This window comes from Neolamprologus multifasciatus, chromosome 16, assembly GCF_963576455.1.
Source record: "Neolamprologus multifasciatus chromosome 16, fNeoMul1.2, whole genome shotgun sequence".
Lineage (NCBI taxonomy): Eukaryota > Metazoa > Chordata > Actinopteri > Cichliformes > Cichlidae > Neolamprologus > Neolamprologus multifasciatus.
The window spans coordinates 33,225,879-33,247,257 of record NC_140454.1 but is presented as its reverse complement, the minus strand read 5'-3'; the positions used below and the strand labels follow the sequence as shown (position 1 = coordinate 33,247,257).

At 43.2% G+C, this 21,379-nt stretch overlaps 1 protein-coding gene across 8 annotated transcripts in view; it reads left to right on the top strand.

The window, feature by feature from the left end:
• Window positions 1-21,379, top strand: part of LOC146501131 (partitioning defective 3 homolog B-like) — a 269,394-nt gene that overhangs the window by 132,684 nt on the left and 115,331 nt on the right. For 7 of the 8 annotated variants that reach the window (XM_085136428.1, XM_085136429.1, XM_085136432.1 and 4 more), the window contains 3 exons: window positions 3,411-3,455; window positions 14,062-14,277; window positions 16,152-16,380. In XM_085136428.1, coding sequence (XP_084992554.1) covers window positions 3,411-3,455; window positions 14,062-14,277; window positions 16,152-16,380 — 490 coding nt within the window. The remainder of the gene's footprint in view (window positions 1-3,410; window positions 3,456-14,061; window positions 14,278-16,151; window positions 16,381-21,379) is intronic. The other variant, XM_085136430.1, reaches the window with a different exon arrangement.

Below are 21,379 nucleotides of genomic sequence, written 5' to 3'. Positions count from 1 at the left end.
TTTTCGGGCAAAATAAATTTATATTAAAAAATCGATTCAGGATTTTAATGAATCGATTTTACGTTATCCAAGCCAGAATCGATTTTAATCGATAAATCGATTATAAAAACCCAGCCCTATTTACAACTCCACAACTTTATTAGTGCAAAAAACCCCATCAATGTATTTTCACTTAAACAAGCAGCTGTTTTTTATGTGCATTAAAATTATATAAAAATGTACTGTCAGCAAAGAATTTGGTGACAGTTTAGCCAAAAGGCATTTCCAGTGGAAAATGTGCCGACATATCCTCAGCATAACCATGTATAATATCCACAAAACTTAAAAAGAGGTTATACATACACAATACGGTAACATTATGTTGAAGCACAGTACGTATCACTCCGCGAGGCTCCGCCTACGATAGCCGTAACGCTCCGACAATCCATCAAGCGGTGCAGCTTCGTAGCTTAGCAACGTCATACTGAAACATTTGACAGATTTTCGAGCGCCGTGTACATAAAATCGTTTCGAGGTCAGTAAACACAACCAGAGTTCATACATAAGGCACACGGGATTATAAGGGGCTCTGTCGACTTTCAGAAAAATCAAAGGATTGATTTTAAGTGCGCCGTATTTTCCAAACAACACGGTAATAACGACGGCCCGCTAGCATGCGCTACCAAAAATAGTGCTTTGTTGTGTATCTGACGGACGAAAGCTAAACCAGTTCCACACCACTGAAGTTGCAGCATTTTTACAAACCAATTCTGCTTCATCCGTTTCATTCAACGATCCACTTTCACTCTTCTCATTCTGCGTCGCCGTCATGTGCGTATGTAAACAAAGGCACTGCGCATGCGCGTTTTACCCATATTCTATCGCGATATTTCATTTTCCTATCGTTGCCCAAAATTACACCGGTATTACCGTGAACGGTATGATATAGCCCAGCCCTACTACAAATACTTAAAGATATTAGAATTAAGAAGTAAAGTATAAGTACTGCGTTTCCCTCTGGGACTAATAAAGTCTCTCTGATTCTGACGCAAGTTGATGTAACTTGCAGGTATTTTACAGGAAGTTTGTCCTGGCTCCGTCGTTATAAGGTCAGGGAGGCCTGGGAATTTTGATGGCACTTATTTTTGGTAGAGGAGCAGACACCATATCACACTTACTTTGCTAAAATAAAAGGTCAGTTCAATAATAAAACATCTATCATGCACATCAATGCAGCCGTACATCTATTTTACATCTATATTAAATAAAGATGTAAAAATTCAAGGTTAATCCATCCATAATATGACCCCCTCCCTGCAAACTTCACCCTATTTAAAGATTCAGATGGAAGATTTTGTTTTGTTTTTATGCAAAAATACCAAGAAATGTGCTGAAATTTACTTACAGTGTAATTATTTCTTTGTTTCCTGTCAAATCCTGAATGTTTACCCTGTTGTAAGAGTTTGTAGGTAAATATAATGACATTATAATCTCATGCAATAGAGGGGAATTACTGCCTTAGTCGTGGGCTGTTTTATAAAGTGTCAGCCTCATCTTTTGGTGATGGTTTCTGTGATAGCGCTTCGGGTGAGCTTCAGTGGTTTTGTAAAAGTTTATAAGCTGCAGCAGAAAAGCCACATTTGTTCTCGCACCAAACACAAACGAGGTCATAACCGCAGCCCAATATGAACCACAACCGCACTGCCTCGCCAGTTTACTCAGCTCTGCTAATTTGAGCATCAATTAGCAAATATGTCTCTGTCAGCACACGTGCCTTTGCATCGCCGTATGCAAATCAGGTTTCTCTCATTAGTACTGTAAGTAAAGTCTCAGAATCATATCGAGTCACGCGTGAGCATGGATTCCTGTTACGGAGCTCAAAAGGAGACGAATCGCGTGCACGGACACGCGCAAACATCACCATGGCGATGAAAGATTTTTCACTTTATATGCAATCATAGCTGGACGTGAAAAAAGTTTCTAGCTGAATTCTTTTTTAACTTTATTTATTCGAGGCGCTTTCAGCTTGGCACTATTTAATTAAAGTGATATTTCAAAATCAGGCAGTTTTGGATGTTTTATGGCTGCTGCAGCAGCAAAGAGCACAGCAGCGCCTCGGCTAGATTTAAGTGTTCATTTGCAGGCGATTGTTAGGAAAGCTGAATGTATGGGCGTGCAGCAGGGCAGCTTAAGACTGAAGCAGGAAGTGTTTGCTGACGAAGCCTCTGAATGCTGCTCACTGAAGAATACGTGGTTAGAGACGCTCGGGGGTCAGCGAATAATCCCATCATTACACTTTTACTGTTTTCACAACCTGTAAATGTAGTTTCATGTAAATAGTTCATGCAGTTGTGTTAATAAGTGCCACAAATGTGCTTTAGCGAGAACTCCATTATCTTCTTTCATATAACGACCACGTTCCCGTTAGGATTCGACTTCATGCTTTTGTGTGTTTATATAAAAAAAGAGCAGGACGCAGTTTTCATCTATTAATTTGTGGGTCAGTTGTATAATTTCATTTTTATTTAATTTGTCCTGATTTCATTTTTCAGTCCAATTAAGAACTGAAGAATTATTTAAGATCAGTCGCTCGTCGCCGTCCCTGTCGCTCCATCTCTGACACCTTTCCTTCTCTGTGCAGTAAACTTTCGCTCGCATCCTTTTTCCTGTGAATTCAACCAAAACTTCATTTCTTCAGTTTCGAAGGCTGAATTTGAGTTTTCTAATCATTCTAAAAGTAGGCGACCGGCCTCCTGTGTGTATGGTAACACAACACCGTGTGCATCACATGCGTGATCCCCCCGCTGTCGGGGAATGCGGTGCAGATCGTGTCAGGTGCAGGCAGTTTGGCGGCACGCTTCAGGCTTGGTTTTCATTAGAAAACTATTTGCTCAGAGAAGCCGTGTCACTGTGTTTGATGCAGCTCTGCTCATCGGCTTCTTGGCTTCAGAATAGAGGGAGAAAAAGCAAGAGGGGGACCGAGGCGGAGGCAGAAAGTGTAGGACGAATTAACGGCGAGAATGTTGATCAAAGGAGGGAAAGAAAGAGGAGCGACGGGCTGGATGGACGGGGTGTAACTGAAGAGAAAAGAAAACAGTGAAGTCGAGACACGAGCGGCAAAAGGGCAGAAGGTGAAGGGACAGATGGGGGTCAGAGGGAAGAAGACAGAAAGGGAGGGGAGATGACAAATGAAGTGAGAGCAAGGGAGGAAGGGAAATGACTTAGCAGTAGCAGCGAAGCCGGGCCGACATCACAGGAAGCAGAGCGGCTGTCCCGCCGTCGTGTAAAATGAGACAGAAAACATAATATTAGTTTAAAGAGCGACGGTGAGAGCAAAGAGCGGCAACGTCAGAAAGTAGAAGTACAATAAAAACAAGCATTATGGCGAGACAGGCATGTTTGTATGTTAACATCAGTTTCTTGTGTTTCAGTGGCAGATGAGAACAATGTTGGATCCCTGGCTGGAAGCAATGCAGGTGAGCCAAACTCCCGAACACTCCTGTATGATCCGTGTCGCGCACACATGCAACAGGTTTCAGAAACAGTAAATTAGCCGCAATAAATAAGAAACTGCGGTGTAAACATATACGTGCTGGGCACGCTGAAGGTTTTTCTGGAGACAAATGGAAACAAAATTTGCAAACGAACCAAGAAAGAAGAGCAAGGCCTCACCTCGCAGACGAGACCGCTCCTGAGGATAGGAGAGAAGGATGTAAGGGAGGACGCAGTCGTCTAATAGGAAAGCTGAAGTGCGAGCGGAGAGATGGACGATGCTTCAAAAGCTTTCACCACAGCGGCCGACGAGCGCGTTTTTAAAAGTTTTCATCTGAAACTTTTCTCTTCGCCTTGAAGTCTCCAGCATTACGTTTGCTCGCCGTTGCACTCCGAGTCTCCCGTTATCCTCCTCACTCAGTCCAGCACTTCTCCCACTTCATACGTGCTGGTACAGACTTTTACTTGTTAGCTCCGTAACAATCCTGAAGATGATATAAGCACGAGAGACAAGTTATGGAAACAGATTTAACAGTAATTTTATTAGATTTGGACCATAATGAGATAAAGATGCCGTGTCTGTTCCTCTTTCCATCATTCCGGTAAAAAGATGAGGAAAACACACTTTTCCCTTCGGTTTCTTGTCTTTGGTTTGGAGCTGAGCGAATGCTGGAAAATGTGAGTAAGGCAGACGAGGGAAGAGGGCGTGATGAGGACCGAACGTAAAAATGCTAGTGTTTATAGTGTTTATATTCTGGTACTCGCTGACTACGACTGACAGATTGTAATTCAGGATTAAACTGTGGCCAGATTAACTTGTTTGTGCTCGGTCAGTCTGTATTTTCTTCACTCTGCTGCACTGCCGGCTGCTGCCAGTTTTTAACCCTTTAAAGCCGGTCGGAGCGGGCACGCTCTGTTTTGCGTAACTATTTTTAAATCCCGGTAGCTCTGCAACCACGTGAGCTAGCGCAATATTTTTTTTGCATATGAAACCGGAGGAGTTGTACTTACATCTTATGCCATCAGCTTGTCCTCGGTCACAGTTTCCTTCCACATATAGTTTTGCAAAAACTGCATAAAAAGCACTTGCAGCAACAAAAACATAATATTCCAGAAACACGCTTTGCCGATCCGATCAGCTGTTCATAACACTTCCTACGTTGGAATAGACGTCAGCGCGAACTATGCATGTCCGCCATGACCTGCCTGAAACCGGAAGTGACGTCATTTTCGCGGAAATGTAGTTTTTTACCGTCCGGGCCTCAATGAGCCTATACTGGTGTTTTTAAAAGTTATGTTTGACTTTATGACTTTCTGTGTGGTTTCTGGGATGCTTAGGACTCATATTGCACTGCTGGAAATAGTTTATTTTGATGCATATGCTGCTTTTTTACAAATTTGCATTATAATATTTATTTTCGTTTTTCCTGCAGTGTATAAAAATTGGTGTATTTCAAAAATAAAACTATGAAGACACTTAAAATAAATTTCCTGTGGTGGGAAACTATTTTGTGCAACTTTTTTGTATTTACAGTTTTGAGGGATAAGCCTCTTAAATTTCTCTAACTAGAAATATATGTTAAAAAAACAAAAACGATTTTCAATTTTTTTGTAGTTTATTGCACTTTTTTGCAATTTATGTAATTACTATGCACTTAATTCATACATATTATTAAAATTTAGGCTGTAATGGTTGTATTGATGTATAGCAACTTGAAATGCTCCCAAAAATGGCTCCACAGCATGTAAAAATATAATATAAGCTCTGGCGGACTTGGTTCTATGGTAGGTCTTAAAGGGTTAAAGTCCTACAGGATAATAATAATAACAATAATGATGAGAATGCGTGCTCTGCCCGGTAACTCAGAGATGTTTTCTTTACTGGATTCCTGGATATCTGACATGTCGTATACCTCACCTCATGGTTTCAGGCCTGTTGAATGTCCAGTAAAGACACTTGGACACTTTATCTGGTTGGTTTCCAGATTATTTTCCTAAAGCCCGTTTACACGTTCCCCGTACCTGTTGCCTGTCAGCGTGTTTATAAGGCTGCACAGCCCAGAGAGCTGTTAAAGAGAGTGTGTGCCTGGCAAGCGCAACAGCCCACTTTCCTCTTCTTTAATCCATTTTTTATAACTGAAATGCTTCCAGCAGCCCCACGATAGGCTGTCAGGACAGCTGCACGGACTTCGGAGGAGGGAGAGCGTGGAGTGGGATGGGGTGGGGTCCTGGGAAATGAGCAGTTTAAAGACAATGACTTCTGGGAATGTTGTTTACACTCCAGCAATGGTCTTTCCCTCTACAAAGCCAAAGAAATCTCCGGACAACGACATCACACGTTCACCCACATACACGCGTGAAAGCTGTCACCGTCAGGGTAATAGTATGGTAATGGAAAGTCTCCATCATCCTGTGATGTGAACTTCGTGTTATATTATAGTTCTGCTGAATTTGAGAGGCAAAGCGATGGAAATAGGCGACCACGTTACAGACCGTGTGTGCGCGCGTGCATGTATGGAAAGTTTCCCTTTAAAAGTGAGTGCGTGCACGTCTTTGTGGCTGAATGAAAATCCCACGTGTGGAGGCTGCAGATGAGCAAACGGCCTTCAGTAAAAATTTCAGAAATTCTTGCGATAAATAAACACAGAAAAGCCCCGCTTTTACATCCTGACGAATCGTGTCGGGGTTTGTGGTCAGACGTGCTTGACGTCTTTGTGGCGGCATTGAGAAATAGGAGCTCCGTCATTCTGGTAATAAATCAAACGAGTTGTGGAAGAGGAAACGCCGACAGAAGAGATGCTCCATGAAGATTACTCGAGTCGTTATTGGTGTACTTGCATGATCAGAACACATTAGCTCGTATGGTTCAGTAGTGCGGACTCATCCTTTAACCGCTGTGAGAAGGACGATGGAGTCAAACACACCGAAACTGCTGACAGGACGTAAGCGGTTGCAGCTGTGCTCCTTTCGCTGTGCCGAGCCTCGGGTGATGAAGGCGGCCTCGAGCTGCCCGTGTGTTTGTGAGCCTGCATGCAACAGTGCACGAGAGCTGTTTCCACGTGAAAGTCAATTGTGGGGAATAAACAAGCTCCAGAATCGAGAACGTTTCCATCCACGCGCACAAACGCCCTCGGTTGTTTCTTGAATATGCGCGAGTCCTTAATACAGATGCTTCCTTAAGAAGTGGGAAAGAAAAGGTCTCGTGTGTTTATACTCACTCGTGTGAGGGTTTTTTCGCCTGCAGCAAACATGTCTTAAACTGCCAGATTTCTTGTATGCCTTTGTTGCAGTTTTATGTCTTTGTATTGCCGAGTTTTGCTTCCTCCACCCACCAGCAGCCCTCGCTCACTCACTTTCTTGCCAACGCCATTCAGGCTTAGAGGCTGGCAAACAGGCAGAGGAGCTTAGGACGGACAGCATCTCTCTGAAAGTGTGTGTGTGTCGGGGGCCAGTGTGATGCTGAGGGACCCCGGTGCAGTCCATTGTCTGAATCGCTCCCCGGTGAAACTTTGACTTTGACAACAGTCGCACGCTGACAACACTTTGCCAATTTGCGTCTTCAGAGAGCCGCATCTCTCTGGATCCCCTTCTGTCTCCTTTGTCTCTTCCTTCCTCTCTTCCTTCCTTTGTTTCCAGTCTCTCTGGCTCTCCCAGACTTTGCTTTGGATTTAACCTGAAAGCCACCTTGTTAGGCTGATGTGGATTGATGGATTAATTTGTCGCAGGGAGAGCAGCTCAATTTGTGTCTTGTGTCAGCGTGGCGGCGTGCACGTGTGCAGATCCTGCTCGATGCCGCCTCGCATTAGCTCCTACCGGCTGTTATTAGAAGTAGTGACTGCTTTTCCATCATTCTGTGTTTTAACTCTCTTTGTGTGCACCCTTGGCTCTGCGCCCGTATACCTAATGACCTTTGACCCCTCTCCGTCTCCCCCAGTAAGCCAATAAAGGTAAGCAGTAATCGGGAGATGGTCAGAGCTGTCGCTTCTCGCTGGTTTGGCCATTCGTCCTTTTCAGGCTTTACAGGCCGATAGCTGACGCGTGCTGCGCTGATGTTGTATGATGCATGAGACGCTGCACGTCGAGGTGGACGCCAATGTTTAAGATTTCCATCTTTTAGCAAACCGAAGCGAGAATCTATATGAGCCTCCACAGCTCGTGCATTAATGAGTGAAAAGCTCGTGCACATGGATCTCAGATGAAGGAGTCATTATCCCGCAGAAACGACACATTAGCTCTTGTTGGCAGCGACGCCGGCGACCATCTGGTTTTTGGGGTGGCGCTCGTGGAAGTCCTCCATGCTACATATTTGCATTATCGTTTCTTTCGGTCAATTATTATACCGTCGCCTTTCGGTCCAGCTGCATCTGCGTTAAGCTCTGTGGGAATCTGAAAATAAATACCGAGACATGAGATTGACGATGATGTCACGTGTTTGCATGGCTTATGATGCCCGTTTAATTATTACGGGCCCTGCGGGATCGGAAAACCTCATTTCGTCGGCCGGGATCTGTGAACTGCTCTGCACGCATATAATAAACAGGAAACGGTTGCTTACACAAACCAGACTGTTTCACACACACACACGCTGCCTGCACACCTCACCCTTTAGATCATTTTATTTTGAGGAGGAATTTTTAATTAAGTGTGTGTGTCTTCTCTAACGCGCATGCCGGGGCCGGGTGGTATTTGTGCTGTGATGTAATGCTTTTCTTCCCCCGATGGGACAGTGGGAGAAGCTGGATATTGTCTTTTTCCATGGAAAAGTGGAGCACAGAAATGGAGCTGCATTTCCTTATTGGAGCGTCCAAAGAGTGCTCGGGTTCATCAGAAGTTGGGGCTGTTGTTGGGTCTGCTGGCTTTGTTGCCGCTGCCTGCTGCTAAGCTGCTCCTTAGTGTAATTTTGACTTTGAAAGTAGCCCACTGCCTTCCTGCCAACAAAATAGCCTTGGGATAGCTTGGCATTCTCTGTCTTTGTGCTCTGTTTTTAATTTTTAATTTATATATTTTTTGTTTTTTCCTCTCTCTCTCTCTCCCGTTGTCACTTCCATCCTTCCTCTTTCATTCCCAGGCCTGCTGTCTTTGTTTCTTTCTTCTTTTCTCCTCTCTGTTTTTCTCTGCCAACCCCCACCTTCCTCCTCCTCCTCTGCCTCCAACCATTTTGATATTCTTGTTTTACTTGTGATCCCCCCCACACAGCCCCCCCCCCCCTCGCTCTCTCTCACTCTCTAAAAGCAGCTTAATGCTATCATCTTACAGTTGGACAGCAGTAATTACATTTATGACACAAATCCTGCTACTCAAAGCAAAAAATGTTTGTGAGAGCTTGTGTGTGTGTTAGCTATGTATCTTTATAAGTGAGTGTGTGTGTGTGTGTGTGTGTGTGTGTGTGTGTGTGTGTGTGTGTGTGTGTGTGTGTGTGTGTGTGTGTGTATTCCCTGATTGCCCAGCCAAACCCCACAAAGCTATTTATAAAACTTCAGCTCATCCAACCACCGAGTGTTTTGCAAACAGTGTTTGGACTCAGAGGTCAGTCTGTGTTTCATTAGCTTCCTTGTTCCTGTTTTGCTTTTTGAATTTTAGCAAATAACACACACATACATATTAGGACAGCAGCATCATTTTTGTAGTCTTGTCTCTGTCCAGTCATTTCAGGACGTTTTCTTATTGCTTCATTGTTTAAACACAGACGTGATCTGGTTGCTGGAACTTTCAGGATGAGGTCCAAAGAGGTGTTGATGCAAATGTTTGATGCAAACGAGGCTAAAAAAGTGGAAAAATCAACAATCTGCTATATGTCTGTGAAGGTTCTCAGTCATCCAGGTCATCGTAGTCAAAGGAGCTTGCAAAGAAAAGCGTCTGGACTTCTTTAAGTTACTTGAAGACGTTTCACCTTCATCCAAGAAGCTTCTTCAGTTCTAAGGTCAAATGGTGGAGAGTCCCAGATTTAAACCTAGTGGGAGTTTCCCCCCACAGAGGGACAAAAGGACCCCCTGATGATGACCTCTACATTGGAGAGACCAAACAGCCACTTCACAAGCGCATGGCACAACACAGAAGAGCCACCTCCACCGGACAAGATTCAGCTGTCCATCTGCATGTAAAGGTCAAAGGTCACTCTTTCGAGGATGCCAATGTTCACATTTTGGACAGAGAGGACAGATGGTTTGAAAGAGGAGTGAAAGAAGCATCTATGTCCACTGTGAGCGACCATCTTTGAACAGAGGCGGTGGTTTACGACACCAACTCTCTGCCATCTATAATCCAGTTTTGAGTTCCCTCCCCAGACGCCTTAACGTCCACTCACATCCTGGGCCATCTGACCTCAGGAAATCACATGATAAGGTGGGGCCAGGTTTCACAATGAGCTCACCCGAAACTCTGGCTGATTGGGACCCACACCCAGTTCCACACCTTGGCTCAGGTGATTAGAGGATCATCAGGGGGTCCTTTTGTCCCTCTGTGGGGGGAAACTCCCACTAGGTTTATATCTGGGACTCTCCACCATTTGACCTTAGAACTGAAGAAGCCTCTCGGATGAAGGTGAAACGTCTTCAAGTAACTTAAAGAAGTCCAGACGCTTTTCTTTGCAAGCTCCTTTGACCAACAATCTGCTACATTCTTAAGCATCACCATCAAGTTTAATTGATCTCAATTCAATTCAGTTTTATTTATACAGCACCAAATCACAACAACAGTCGCCTCAAGGTGCTTTCTATTGTAAGGTAGACCCTACAATTATACATACAGAGAAAAACCCAACAATCATACGACCCCCTATGAGCAGCACTTTGGTGACAGTGGGAAGGAAGCCTAATCTTAAAAGTAGAGATAGCGTCTGTCTCCTGAATCCAAACTGGAAGCTGGTTCCACAGAAGAGGGGCCTGAAAACTGAAGGCTCTCCCTCCCATTCTACTTTTAAATACTCTAGGAACAACAAGTAGGCCTGCAGAGCGAGAGCGAAGTGCTCTAATAGGGTGATATGGTACTACAAGGTCATTAAGATAAGATGGGGCCTGATTATTTAAGACCTTGTATGTGAGGAGCAGGATTTTGAATTCTGGATTTAACAGGAAGCCAAAACAGGAGAAATCTGCTCTCTTTCTAGTCCCTGTCAGGATTTTGGATTAACTGAAGGCTTTTCAGTGAGTTTTTTGGACATCCTGATAATAATGAATTACAGTCGTCCAGCCTGGAAGCAATAAATGCAGGAACTAGTTTTTCAGCGTCACTCTGAGACAGGATATTTCTAACTTTAGAGATGACTATAACATCTAGTTCTTTTACTGCATCTCCTTAAAGTTATCAGGTGAAAGTGGTGCATGGGGGGTTTCTTCTATCACGCAGCAGCTCAACAACTGAAAACTTGTATTTAAAATGATTTTGTTTGTTTGTTTTTCCTTGTTTAAAGGCAGAGTACACGTAGCTTCAGCCCGTTAGCCGCAGCACACGGTCCTGTTGATCTTCTGGAAGTCATAACTATGTAATCATACTGTCAAAACAAATATAGATGCTTCTGTCGCAGTGTTACAGTTACACAGCTAACACCCTGTCATACTCCACGGCATATATGAAAATGCAAATGAAGAAAAATGAGTCACCCGATGTAAATAAGATTTGGGAGTTCAGCAGGGACTAATGAGCTGAGACGGTAAATCATGTGCTAAATGCTAACAGCACATAAAACTTTTCATAGTTTCGGTGTCGTAACAAAAGGTTGTTGGACCACAGCTGGAAGGGAACTGGTCTGTCTGCAAAGTAGACACTGACTGGGTTATATTTGCTTTTCTTAAACTGGTTCTAGTGGTTTTTTGTAGGTTTGGCTTTGATGTTCGCAAGGAAAAGCACGTTTTGCTGATGGCTCCCGTAAATCTAGTGTTTCTTATTAAAAAAGTAAACCTGAAAGAATTTAATTTGAGTTTCAGTCTCAGTTTTATGACTTTTGATGGAACATTATTGTTTAATTGTTTAATCGTTTCAGCTGTTCGGCTGTCGCTCCTGGGTTGATCCAGTTTGGAATAATCTGTGATGTAATCGGGCGCTGTGATGATTCAGTGTGCCTCTGAATGTCATGTGGGCAGTGTTTATGGATGCGAGTCTGACATGTTGTGGCCTTTGCCCGTCTCCTCTCTGAGCGGACCACTTACATTATGCATGTGCACACATTCATTGTGAGTTATTACTCGTTGTGTGTTTGTGTGCGTTTGGTTAATGGTTGTTTAAATAGATGTGGAAGTCGCCTCCTCAGTCCTCGGTCATCTCCTGTGCAGTGAAAGCACGCGCGTGTGCACGCACGCACAAACAGCAGCAGCGTGTATAGGGAATCATTAGCTAAAGTGATGCAAGTTTAGCTATCATGAATCACAGTGGCATCATATCGACAGGCCACGGCCAGCAAGGAATCCGAAATGTGTGTGTGTGTGTGTGCATGTAAGGATTACCAGTATTTTGAGCTGGCAGCTAGCCCAGCCTTCCTCCCTTCTTCCTCATTTTTCTCTGTCCTCCTCTCTGCCACCGGGGTTTTCCATGATGATATCCTCTGGAGGAAACTTAATTTGCTCCCTCCCATCTTGCGTCTTCTCTGTTTTAGGTGGCACAGAGTGACACTTGCATTACCTATTCTCCCTCTTTTGTTTAATAAACAGCAATCCTCTGAAGTGGTGGAGACATCACAGTGGGGCCCGAGGCTGAACCCGGACCGGATGCTTTTAACTTGGGTTTGTGCAGCACATAGCAGCAGTTGCTAGGTTGCCTGCAAAATGCCAAGAGTGCAAGCTTTGCTGTTTCTACAAATGTAGACTTTGTGTGCTTGAAATGTGAGGCTCTAACACACATCTGATGTCTCTCTCCCTCCCATGAATACTTGTCTTCTCATCCATCGTTCTCCTCTTCATCATGCTTCCTGCTAGATCCCTCCCTCCCTCAGTAATATCTCTCACAGCATACTTGTGATGATGGATGGAGATCTTGGGACGGTGAAGCAGACTTCCCATCCATCACAGACTCAACAACAGGATAGTTAACTGCATTGCTTTTTTTATTGGCACTTCTTTCTGGAGTTCAGCCGTAGCCTGGCGGGTCTGGCTTTGGTCCTTGTGTCTCCTTCAGGTTTTTAATCTGATCACAGAAAGGTGCAGCAGGGATAAAGCTTTTTTTTGATCGCCACACCTGGGCAAAGGTGTCCCTTTCCTACCGTATATGTGCAGGTCGGGTCTTCTGTGGCACTGAAATAGGGCTGCCACGATTAGTCGACTAGTCACGATTATGTCGACTATCAAAACCGTCGACGACTGATTTAATAGTCGACACGTCGTTTGAAGCTTTGTAAGATCACAAAAGACGCAGGAATAAGTAGTAGGATTTAAGAGTGTAATAACGGACTGAAACAGAAGATGGCAGCACTGCATGTACAAGGATGCCAGCTGCCGTTAAACCCCGAAGAAGAAGAAGTAGCTCCGTCCAAGAATTCATAGCGCAGCCCAGCTCAGTTTCCAACAATGGCGGCAGCTAGTTAGTTTTAATATTACTCTTATTATTCTTTCTGGGTCACAAAATAAACGTTTAACATATTTTCAGGCGAGAATGTAGCTGTGTAAACCTCAAATATCTGCTCAGTTTATCAAGACACCACATATTTTCAAAAGCGCTCCGAAGTTTTCAGAGACGTCTGTTAGCCACTAGCTCGATAGCTAGCCGGGGGCTAGGCTCACTAGAGCGTGAGAACACCTCAAACCCACCGCCGTCTTTCGCTACTCAGGTTAAACATGATATATAAGTCACTAAGATAACTTAAAAATGTTATTGTTTGGCTTTTTTTAGTGTTTTATTTGTTCCTGAGTAAATCGGTTTGGCTGAGATTAAAGTTATAGTTTTTACACAGCTGATTATCAGAAACGTGAGATGCTCAAGGGGTGTCCTGTTATATTTTAGATAGCAAGGAGTTTATTAAACTTCACCGAAACAATCTGCAAATATCATTAAAATTTAATAAACTATCATCTTGTCTTTATTTTTAGTTAGCACATACCTTAAACACTTAAAGCTGTAAGCTAATGTAGTTATATAAGAGCAGATGCTGCTGGTGCAATAAGCTGTACGTTTTATGTCCAAAGGATGATGATCTGTTTAGTTGACTAATCACAATCACAAAGATAATCGGTGACTAGTCGACAATCAAAATAATCGTTTGTGGCAGCCCTACACTGAAACCAGGAGCAGAGCGACACTATCTACATCACGGACGTGCAGTGAAATTCTTCAGATTTGGCACCAAAGTTTAAATATGATCTAATCAGATTTTGCCGATCAAAATTTAACATGTTTTTGGTCAGAAATTAAGATATTTATCATTATAAATTCTTCAGAGATGCTTTCTGACACTTTTAACATAAAGGGGGTAAAGCAAAGGGAGATGTGATACTTCAAACTAATCTAAGTTGTCTGCTGGGGTTTCATATTCAAAATCGCTGTGTGCTGCCAAGGCTGTAGCTTTCTGTGCTGTCAGTCTCACCTTCAATGATCAAATGCAACCTGACTGACTGTCAGGAGGAGACAACTGCAACATGCTAATATTAGTTCATTTCCCCCCCACAGCATCATCAAGCCCCGTGGAGCTCGGCCCCACCCTGGGCCTGAAGAAGTCCAGTTCCCTGGAGAGCCTCCAGACGGCCATGTCGGAGGTCAACAGAAAGAACGAACTCCTCCCGTTCCACCGCCCTCGCCCAAATATGGTGAGGGGAAGAGGCTGCAACGAGAGCTTCAGAGCAGCTATCGATAAATCCTACGACGGGCCAGCTGAAGATGATGACGGTAAGCAGGATAGAGAGACGTGTGTCTGCGATACGCTGACGATGCATTGTCGTTCATTTGTCTACACATCACATGTTGCTGCGTTAGAATGTCAGATTTGTATCTGCAGCTCGGTCTGATCGGTGACATTTATCTTCACCACGTTTACGTGGAGTTTTCTAACGCAGTGATTGATGCCCACTCGACTTACCGCCGTGCGCTAGGTGTTCCCCAATTACATTTTCTCAAGTAAAGTGTGACAGGGGCTTTGCAACAAGCACCTTATGCCTCCAAATATCAGCACATATTCAACTCCCAGCTGTGTTATTAGCAGCCAAGTCTTATCAGTCACCACCAGAGTAATGAGTCGGCTTGTTTCAGATCACTACACTCACACAGGATACGACTAATAGGGCGTTTCAACACACACACGCCGCGGCCACATCTGTCACTATCCTTCTAAATATTCAACACTTTCAGAGCTGCAGTTAATCGACAGAGAGCACTGAATCTGTCTTTCGTTCCTCTGCTGTGTGCTTCTCTTTGTCTGTTGTCGTCACTTTTTGCTTGGGTTTAAATCATGTAAATGCTTATCGAGCGCTGCCTGTCAGAGGTGAGTTTGCACTCTTTAGCCTGGACCTGCGTTTGTTAGAAAGGCAAACACTGGTAATATTTTGACAGTCCAAATAAAGCAGTTAATGTGCAGCAGATGCATTGTGTGGGGTCCTGAGCTGAGTCCAGCTAATACCACAGGAGAACAGCGTGTCACAGTTTCTAATCTATTCACTTGTGATGAGTCAGTGCCTTTGAGGCCGTTCTTCAGCTGGGATGGATTACTCTCAATACTTTTTCTTATTTCTGTTTAATTTGGATCATTTCTTTATTTCTTTGGCACAGAAAAGATGAAAAAATCCAGACTTTATGCTGACATGTGACGAGTCTCTGGCATCGACCTGCTTTGAAGCAAATATTCTGATTGTTGCTTCAACCTGTTGTTGTGATATTTGCACATTTTCTGAAACACTAAAATTCTGTGAACAAGCCTCACAGGAAAAATAAAAACCCACATATGTGCACAATTATCACAGCAACAAAAACTCTTTAGTGAGATCACGTCTGCTGCCATTGTGGATGCTGTGGGTCTGCAGCAACACAAACACACACGCACACTTCCATCCTCCCGGAAGACGGTCTTTGTAATTAATGCTGATGTGAATACCCAAATAAAATTAAGCCCCATTTGAAGTCATAAATTTAGTTTGGTTAGCTTATGAAATCTGACAAGGAGTCTATAATTTCTGCGTGTTTGTGTGTTTGTGTTGCGTCTCAGACCTCCAGTCTGTCAAAGAACCAATGAGACGTCACGGTTTACTCTGTGAAGAGCAAATCAACTCTCTGTAAAGCTGATAAGTGCACTGTGGAGAAAAATGGAAACTCTATCTGACACTTTGCACGAGTCGTTTATTTGTGCACATTGTTGCTTAATGCGTTTGGGTTTTTTGGCCTTGACCCTCTTTGTGACGTGCTGTGTGAGCACCAGGCTCAAACTTGTAGGTGAACGTGCAAGAAAACGACCGTGGAAACAGTTTGTACTCACACAGCGTCATCGGCTAATCGTGGAAAAGTCACCAGCATCACTGACTGACTGGTCGGGTCACACCCCCAGAACAGTGCGTTGTTTTTTTGTGTAGTTTATTATCAACAAACAACATTTCACAGACATAACCTGCAGTCATTGTACTTAAAGCTGCCTTTGGTGGTCTCTCCTGCACAGCAATCCTTCAGGTCAGGTTGATGATTCAGATGTTTATGTTTTATTGAATTAAATCCAAAGTAGTTGTTTTTGCGACTTTGTTTCATCCTCCTTATATCGTTCTTCTCTTTTTCCCCTCCAGATGATGGTACCGAGCCCAGTTCAGGTCGGGACACGCCTGCGAGTAGTTCCTCTCGGCAGGGAGTTGGTGACCAGGCCGAAGAAAAAGGCAAGAAAGAGAAGAAAAAGAAGGCAAAAACAAAGAAGAAAGAAAAGAGCAAGGTGAAGGGAAAAGAGAAGGAGAAGAAGAAGACCGAGGAGCCCGAGGAGACGGAAAAGAAGAGCAAGAAAATCGGCTTCGGCCTGCTGAGGTGAGGGATTCTAAAACGAGTGCTAGCATTAGCTTCACTTTATTGTGTCTTTGTAATAATATACAAACTTTGAGCAGAGATGCACCACAGCAGACTAAAGATTCAGTTTAAACAGACGTTATAAAAGCCAGAAACCCTGCTGTCCCCACGGCCGACCACACAGCACATATCAAAGCTCTGAAATCATTTCTCACAGAGCGGTGATTTCCAAAACGAACATCAAAGCGTTTATTAGACCAACATATTTGTTTTAACGTGTCACCGGCTTCAGTTTCACATTATTCACACCATCCAGACTTGAGTGGAAACGTGGTGGTACTGGTCTGACAGTCTGCTCCGCTTTGCTGAGCCTCACTCAGTGAAGTTTAGTGCGTTTGCTGAGACAAGAGTGAAATTTGCGTCTTTCTCATTTGCACTTTTAGATATCAGTGTTTTTTTACTGTTTGCTGATCACTTTTTAGTCACCGATAAGCAGTTCTGAACTTTTCTGCTGCTGCTGGATGTTCTCTGTCCTCTCAGAGCCCACGAACCACCAGCTGCACAGGATCAGGTCACCTTTTGTATCAATGCAAGGAGCAGAGTTCACTGAGCCGTCATCTTTTCTTTGTTTATTGTCAGAAAAACTGACGTGCATCATCAAATATGTGTACATCCCACCTGCGTTCGTACCGTGTCGGACAAAACATGAACACTGAGCTCTTTTTTTGTGCCTTCGTGAATCGCTGTCACGTGCTGCTGGGCACAAAGACCGCTCTGAGACCGGTGCTCACATTTTCCTTAAGAGGCCTGAAATTTTCACTCAGAACTATTTTGTACGATTAAGACTGCACCTCTCAGCGTGACTATAACATACGTAGCATGAATGAGGCAAAGTGTTTCAATGAACAATTTACTATACTTTCCACCTTAACTGCCGCCTACTATCAGTGTTTTTCCCCGCCGTGGTTCTGAAGTGGGGTTTCACATGACTATTACACAGATACAGATCTTCAGATAAACAGCAGCGTGCAATTTGATCTGCAAAATAGAGCCGCAGCCTTTCAAAATACACTCACAAAAGCAGTCTGCGTGAGCTGGGACACAGAAAAGCACTTCCAGATTTCAAAGTCCCATTTCATCACAATGATTGTATCTCCAAATTGCATGTTATTTAAAGTGTAATATTAGGCAGTTGGACTAATATGCACTAATTTTGTGTAATCGAATAGGTTCAATTCTTTTTCTTTGAAAGTCGCCACCTTTCCCCCGATCTCCCTTCAGCCGGCTTTGTTTCTCCCATTCCTGCACCATTTAATCATTAGGAAATAAACCATTATGATGCGGAGATAGAGCCTGTTTTATTGTGCTAAAATTCTATCTTTGTTATTCAGTGGACTGTGTAAACGGCTGATCTAAGCCTGTTAATAATTATGTCAGATGTTTTTTATTCTTCGCTAAGTGTGACCGAGTGTGAGGATGACTAACGGAGCGCTGTGTCCTGTGAGGTCTGCCTCCTCCTGTGTTTATCCTTAGTTCAGCTGAGATGTGCGTACGTTAATGCCGCCGTCCTCCAGCCCTCAAAACACAAAGAGACCTTGTAACACAGAACAAACTGAAGTAAAACTGAAGGTTTGTGATTCACTCTGGGTATTTCTCTGTTCTCTGGAGCGACTTTGTTGTTGAGTTTTCAGACTTTTCAAATTAATTTTGAGGATTGTGAATAAAACTTCAGTCCAAGATCAGATAACAGGAAGTGTGTGCGCGCAGAAAGTGAGAAAATGGGTCCTTTTCTTTGTGTGTGTGAACTGATCTTCATCATAGCCTGAACTCGTCTTCAGGAATAGTTCTCCGGGCTTCCTGAAGGACGTTCAGAGCTTTTCTTTCAGCGTTTCTGCCGCTCGTTCAGTTTCCTGTCGAGATGATCCCACGGTAGATTAATAGCGTAGAGGTCTGGGCTGTGGGAAGGCCAATCCGTGACGGTTTTTGTTGTTTGTATGTTGTTTACTGCACTGGCAGCGTGTTTGGAATCACTGTCATGCTGAAAAATGAAGCTGTTTCCAATCACATGCTTTCCAGATGCAAGAATCTAAATCTGATGGTACTTAAAAAAAATCTAAACAGCATTTGTTTGCAGAAATAAATCAATGCTGCTCCCTGTAAGCTGCAGCATTTTAATATATTGTCACAAATATAATTGCTGCAAATGTCTTTGAAATATTGGATCGAAATATTCGTTTTGATGCTATCTTGCCCACTCTTAATGGGAACAAACAATCTGTTTTTGCAACAGGCTGCTAGTAACAAAGTGGCCAGCGATCCAGTTTAAGACTGGTTCTCTGTTTTGTGCAGAAACAACACTGGTTTCTCCCTCAAGGTGCCTTTTCATGCTTGAATGATTCACAGATCAGTGTTAAGTGGCTTAACAAAGAAACACCCAAAAAAAACCCATTCCTCTGAAAATGCTCAGGTACAACGACTGAAACTGATGAAAGCAAAGTAAACTCTGAAAGACCCTCAGAAAGTCTGGAAACTGTAGACCACCTAACAAAGAAAACTAGAGCACAGTGTACCTCGTTAGAAGCAAACGTAAAGAAAGGAGGAGAGGATCAAGACTTTTGCACAGCACTGCATGTATATCCGGTCGTTAAGTGATGACGTGACGAATTCTACTTCCGGGCCTAAAGTAGTCTGCGTTTAATATGGCTTTTGTGTTGTTAACATGTTTAATGTTTTGTATTTTCTTCTATTTAATCTCAAAAAGCTCCTAAAACAGTCAGTGATCACTGTTGACCTCCCTCGGCTTTTATTACCACTAATCATTTATTTAAGCTCAGTTTTTAAAACCTTAGGATGTAACTACAGCCCATCCCATGCATCAGTATATGAATGACTAACCTCGTATTGTGGATGGATTATCTCAGTTGTTCTCCTGGCTGAAGTTTGGTCCTTTTACAGCATCCTGCCATGCGATTACGTTTGTTCCTGACCACCGAGATCACTCACGTTAACTTTTATCGAGTGGAAAAAAAGTTAGCTTGTTTATATTATGCTAGCGATCATGTAGCACATCATTATATACCAGCTAGCCAAACTTCAGTAACCCTACAAACGTCACTGCTGTTTAGTTTTCTGTCTTCATTTATGTTGGAAGTGATAGCAGAGCTGTACGTTTGAATTTGTTTCCAAAACCCCGCAATCAGTACATGCTATGTTGTATTTAGATAGAAGCTAGCGAGCTAACTTCCTGCTAACTTCTAACTCCGTTAAATGTCATAAATTCCATTTTCATGGATACCTGGATGTTAAACTCAATTGTTACACCTGGTAGAGCAGAATGCTGATCATTTTTATTAAAGATGAAAGACTTTAGACAGTTTTTCAACTCTCAGTAATGCCATAGTGATCGTTTGATGTATGGACCTGCAGCGGAGTTTAGGCCCAGACACGGCTAGTGACGTCAGACTTAACGACCGGATAGAAGCCTGGTGAATCTTAGCTTTGGACTTGAGATGAAGGATGTTGTTTAAACATGTTATCAAAATAACTGCTTATGTCATTAATGACGAAATGTTTGATCATCATCACTTTTGTCTGAAATCAGCAGTGGAGGTCCAACAACAACAACATACCGACTGGGTCCTAAACTCCGTCTGTTTCAGGTCCCAAAGTCAAACGAACACTGCAGCATCACTGAGAGTTAAAAACTGTCTAAATTCTTTCATCTTTAATAAAATGATCAGTGTTGCTGCTTTACCAGGTGGAACAATTAAGTTTAACATCCAGGCATCCATGAAAACAGAATTTATTACATTTAACAGAGTTAGAAGTTAGCAGGAAGTTAGCTCGCTAGTTAGCTAAACATGATATAGCATGTTCTGACTGAGAGATTTCTGAAAAATTCAAACGTACAGCTCTTCTATCACTTCCAACATAAATGAAGACAGAAAACTAAACAGCAGTGACGTTTGTAGGGTTACTGAAGTTGGACTAGCTGGTATATAATGATGTGCTATGTGATCGCTAGCTACACAGCTATGTTAGCCTAGCATAAACACAGTGAAGCTGGAGGATGAACGCTAACTTTTTCCACTCGATAAAAGTTAACGTGAGGGTTCCCGATGGTTAGAGACAAATGCAATCGCATGGCAGGATGCTGTAAACGGACCAAACTTCAGTCAGGAGAACAACTGAGATAATCCATCCACAATACCAGGTTAGTCTTTAATATAAGATAACCTTTATTTGTCCCACACATGGGAAATTTGTTTTGTTACAGCAGAAAGTGGACAGTGCAAAGTTACATAGCAAAAATTATAAAACATTATATAAGGCATTTAATGTGCCTCATAATCCAGTGGTCCGAAAAATATGATACATGTACTAGTACTTGATGACTTCATATAAAATACACACTGCAAACAGAGCTAAGTAACTCAGTCATAAATCATGTTTATATAAATAGTTAAACGGTGACAGAATGTACCTCCTCCTTCTCTTTCCTTTTGTTGCTGGTTTTTGTGGCGCACACCTCCATCACACATCACAGACTGAAGGATGTGGTTTTTCCACCTCCTTCGCTCCATCGCGTTTGTCTTTGTTTTAAGCGCCTCGGAGTTCAGCGAAGGTTACAGCGATACCTTCTGCGTGTGTTCATCCACCTCTCCTCCTGTCTGCCACTCTGTTTGATTACGGTTTGGACAGCCTACGCCGCACACCCGAGAACATCTCCAGTTTAATCTAAGCGAGCCTCCTCTCCGTCCATCCTTTCATCTAACCCCCGGCTCTCCCATCACATCTCGCCACAAGTGCTTTAAAACCATATAATACACCCGAGGATATTTTTAGACCTTTCCCCTACACCTCATCGCTCATCACTGTAAGAAGGTCTTGATTAGATCCCAGTGATCATCTCAACCTTTCTCTCCTTCTCCTCTTCCTTGCCATCTTTTGCAGCGACCACCCTAACCCCCTCTCTCCATTCCCACCCCGCTAATCTTTGCATCATTCCAATTTTTCCCTC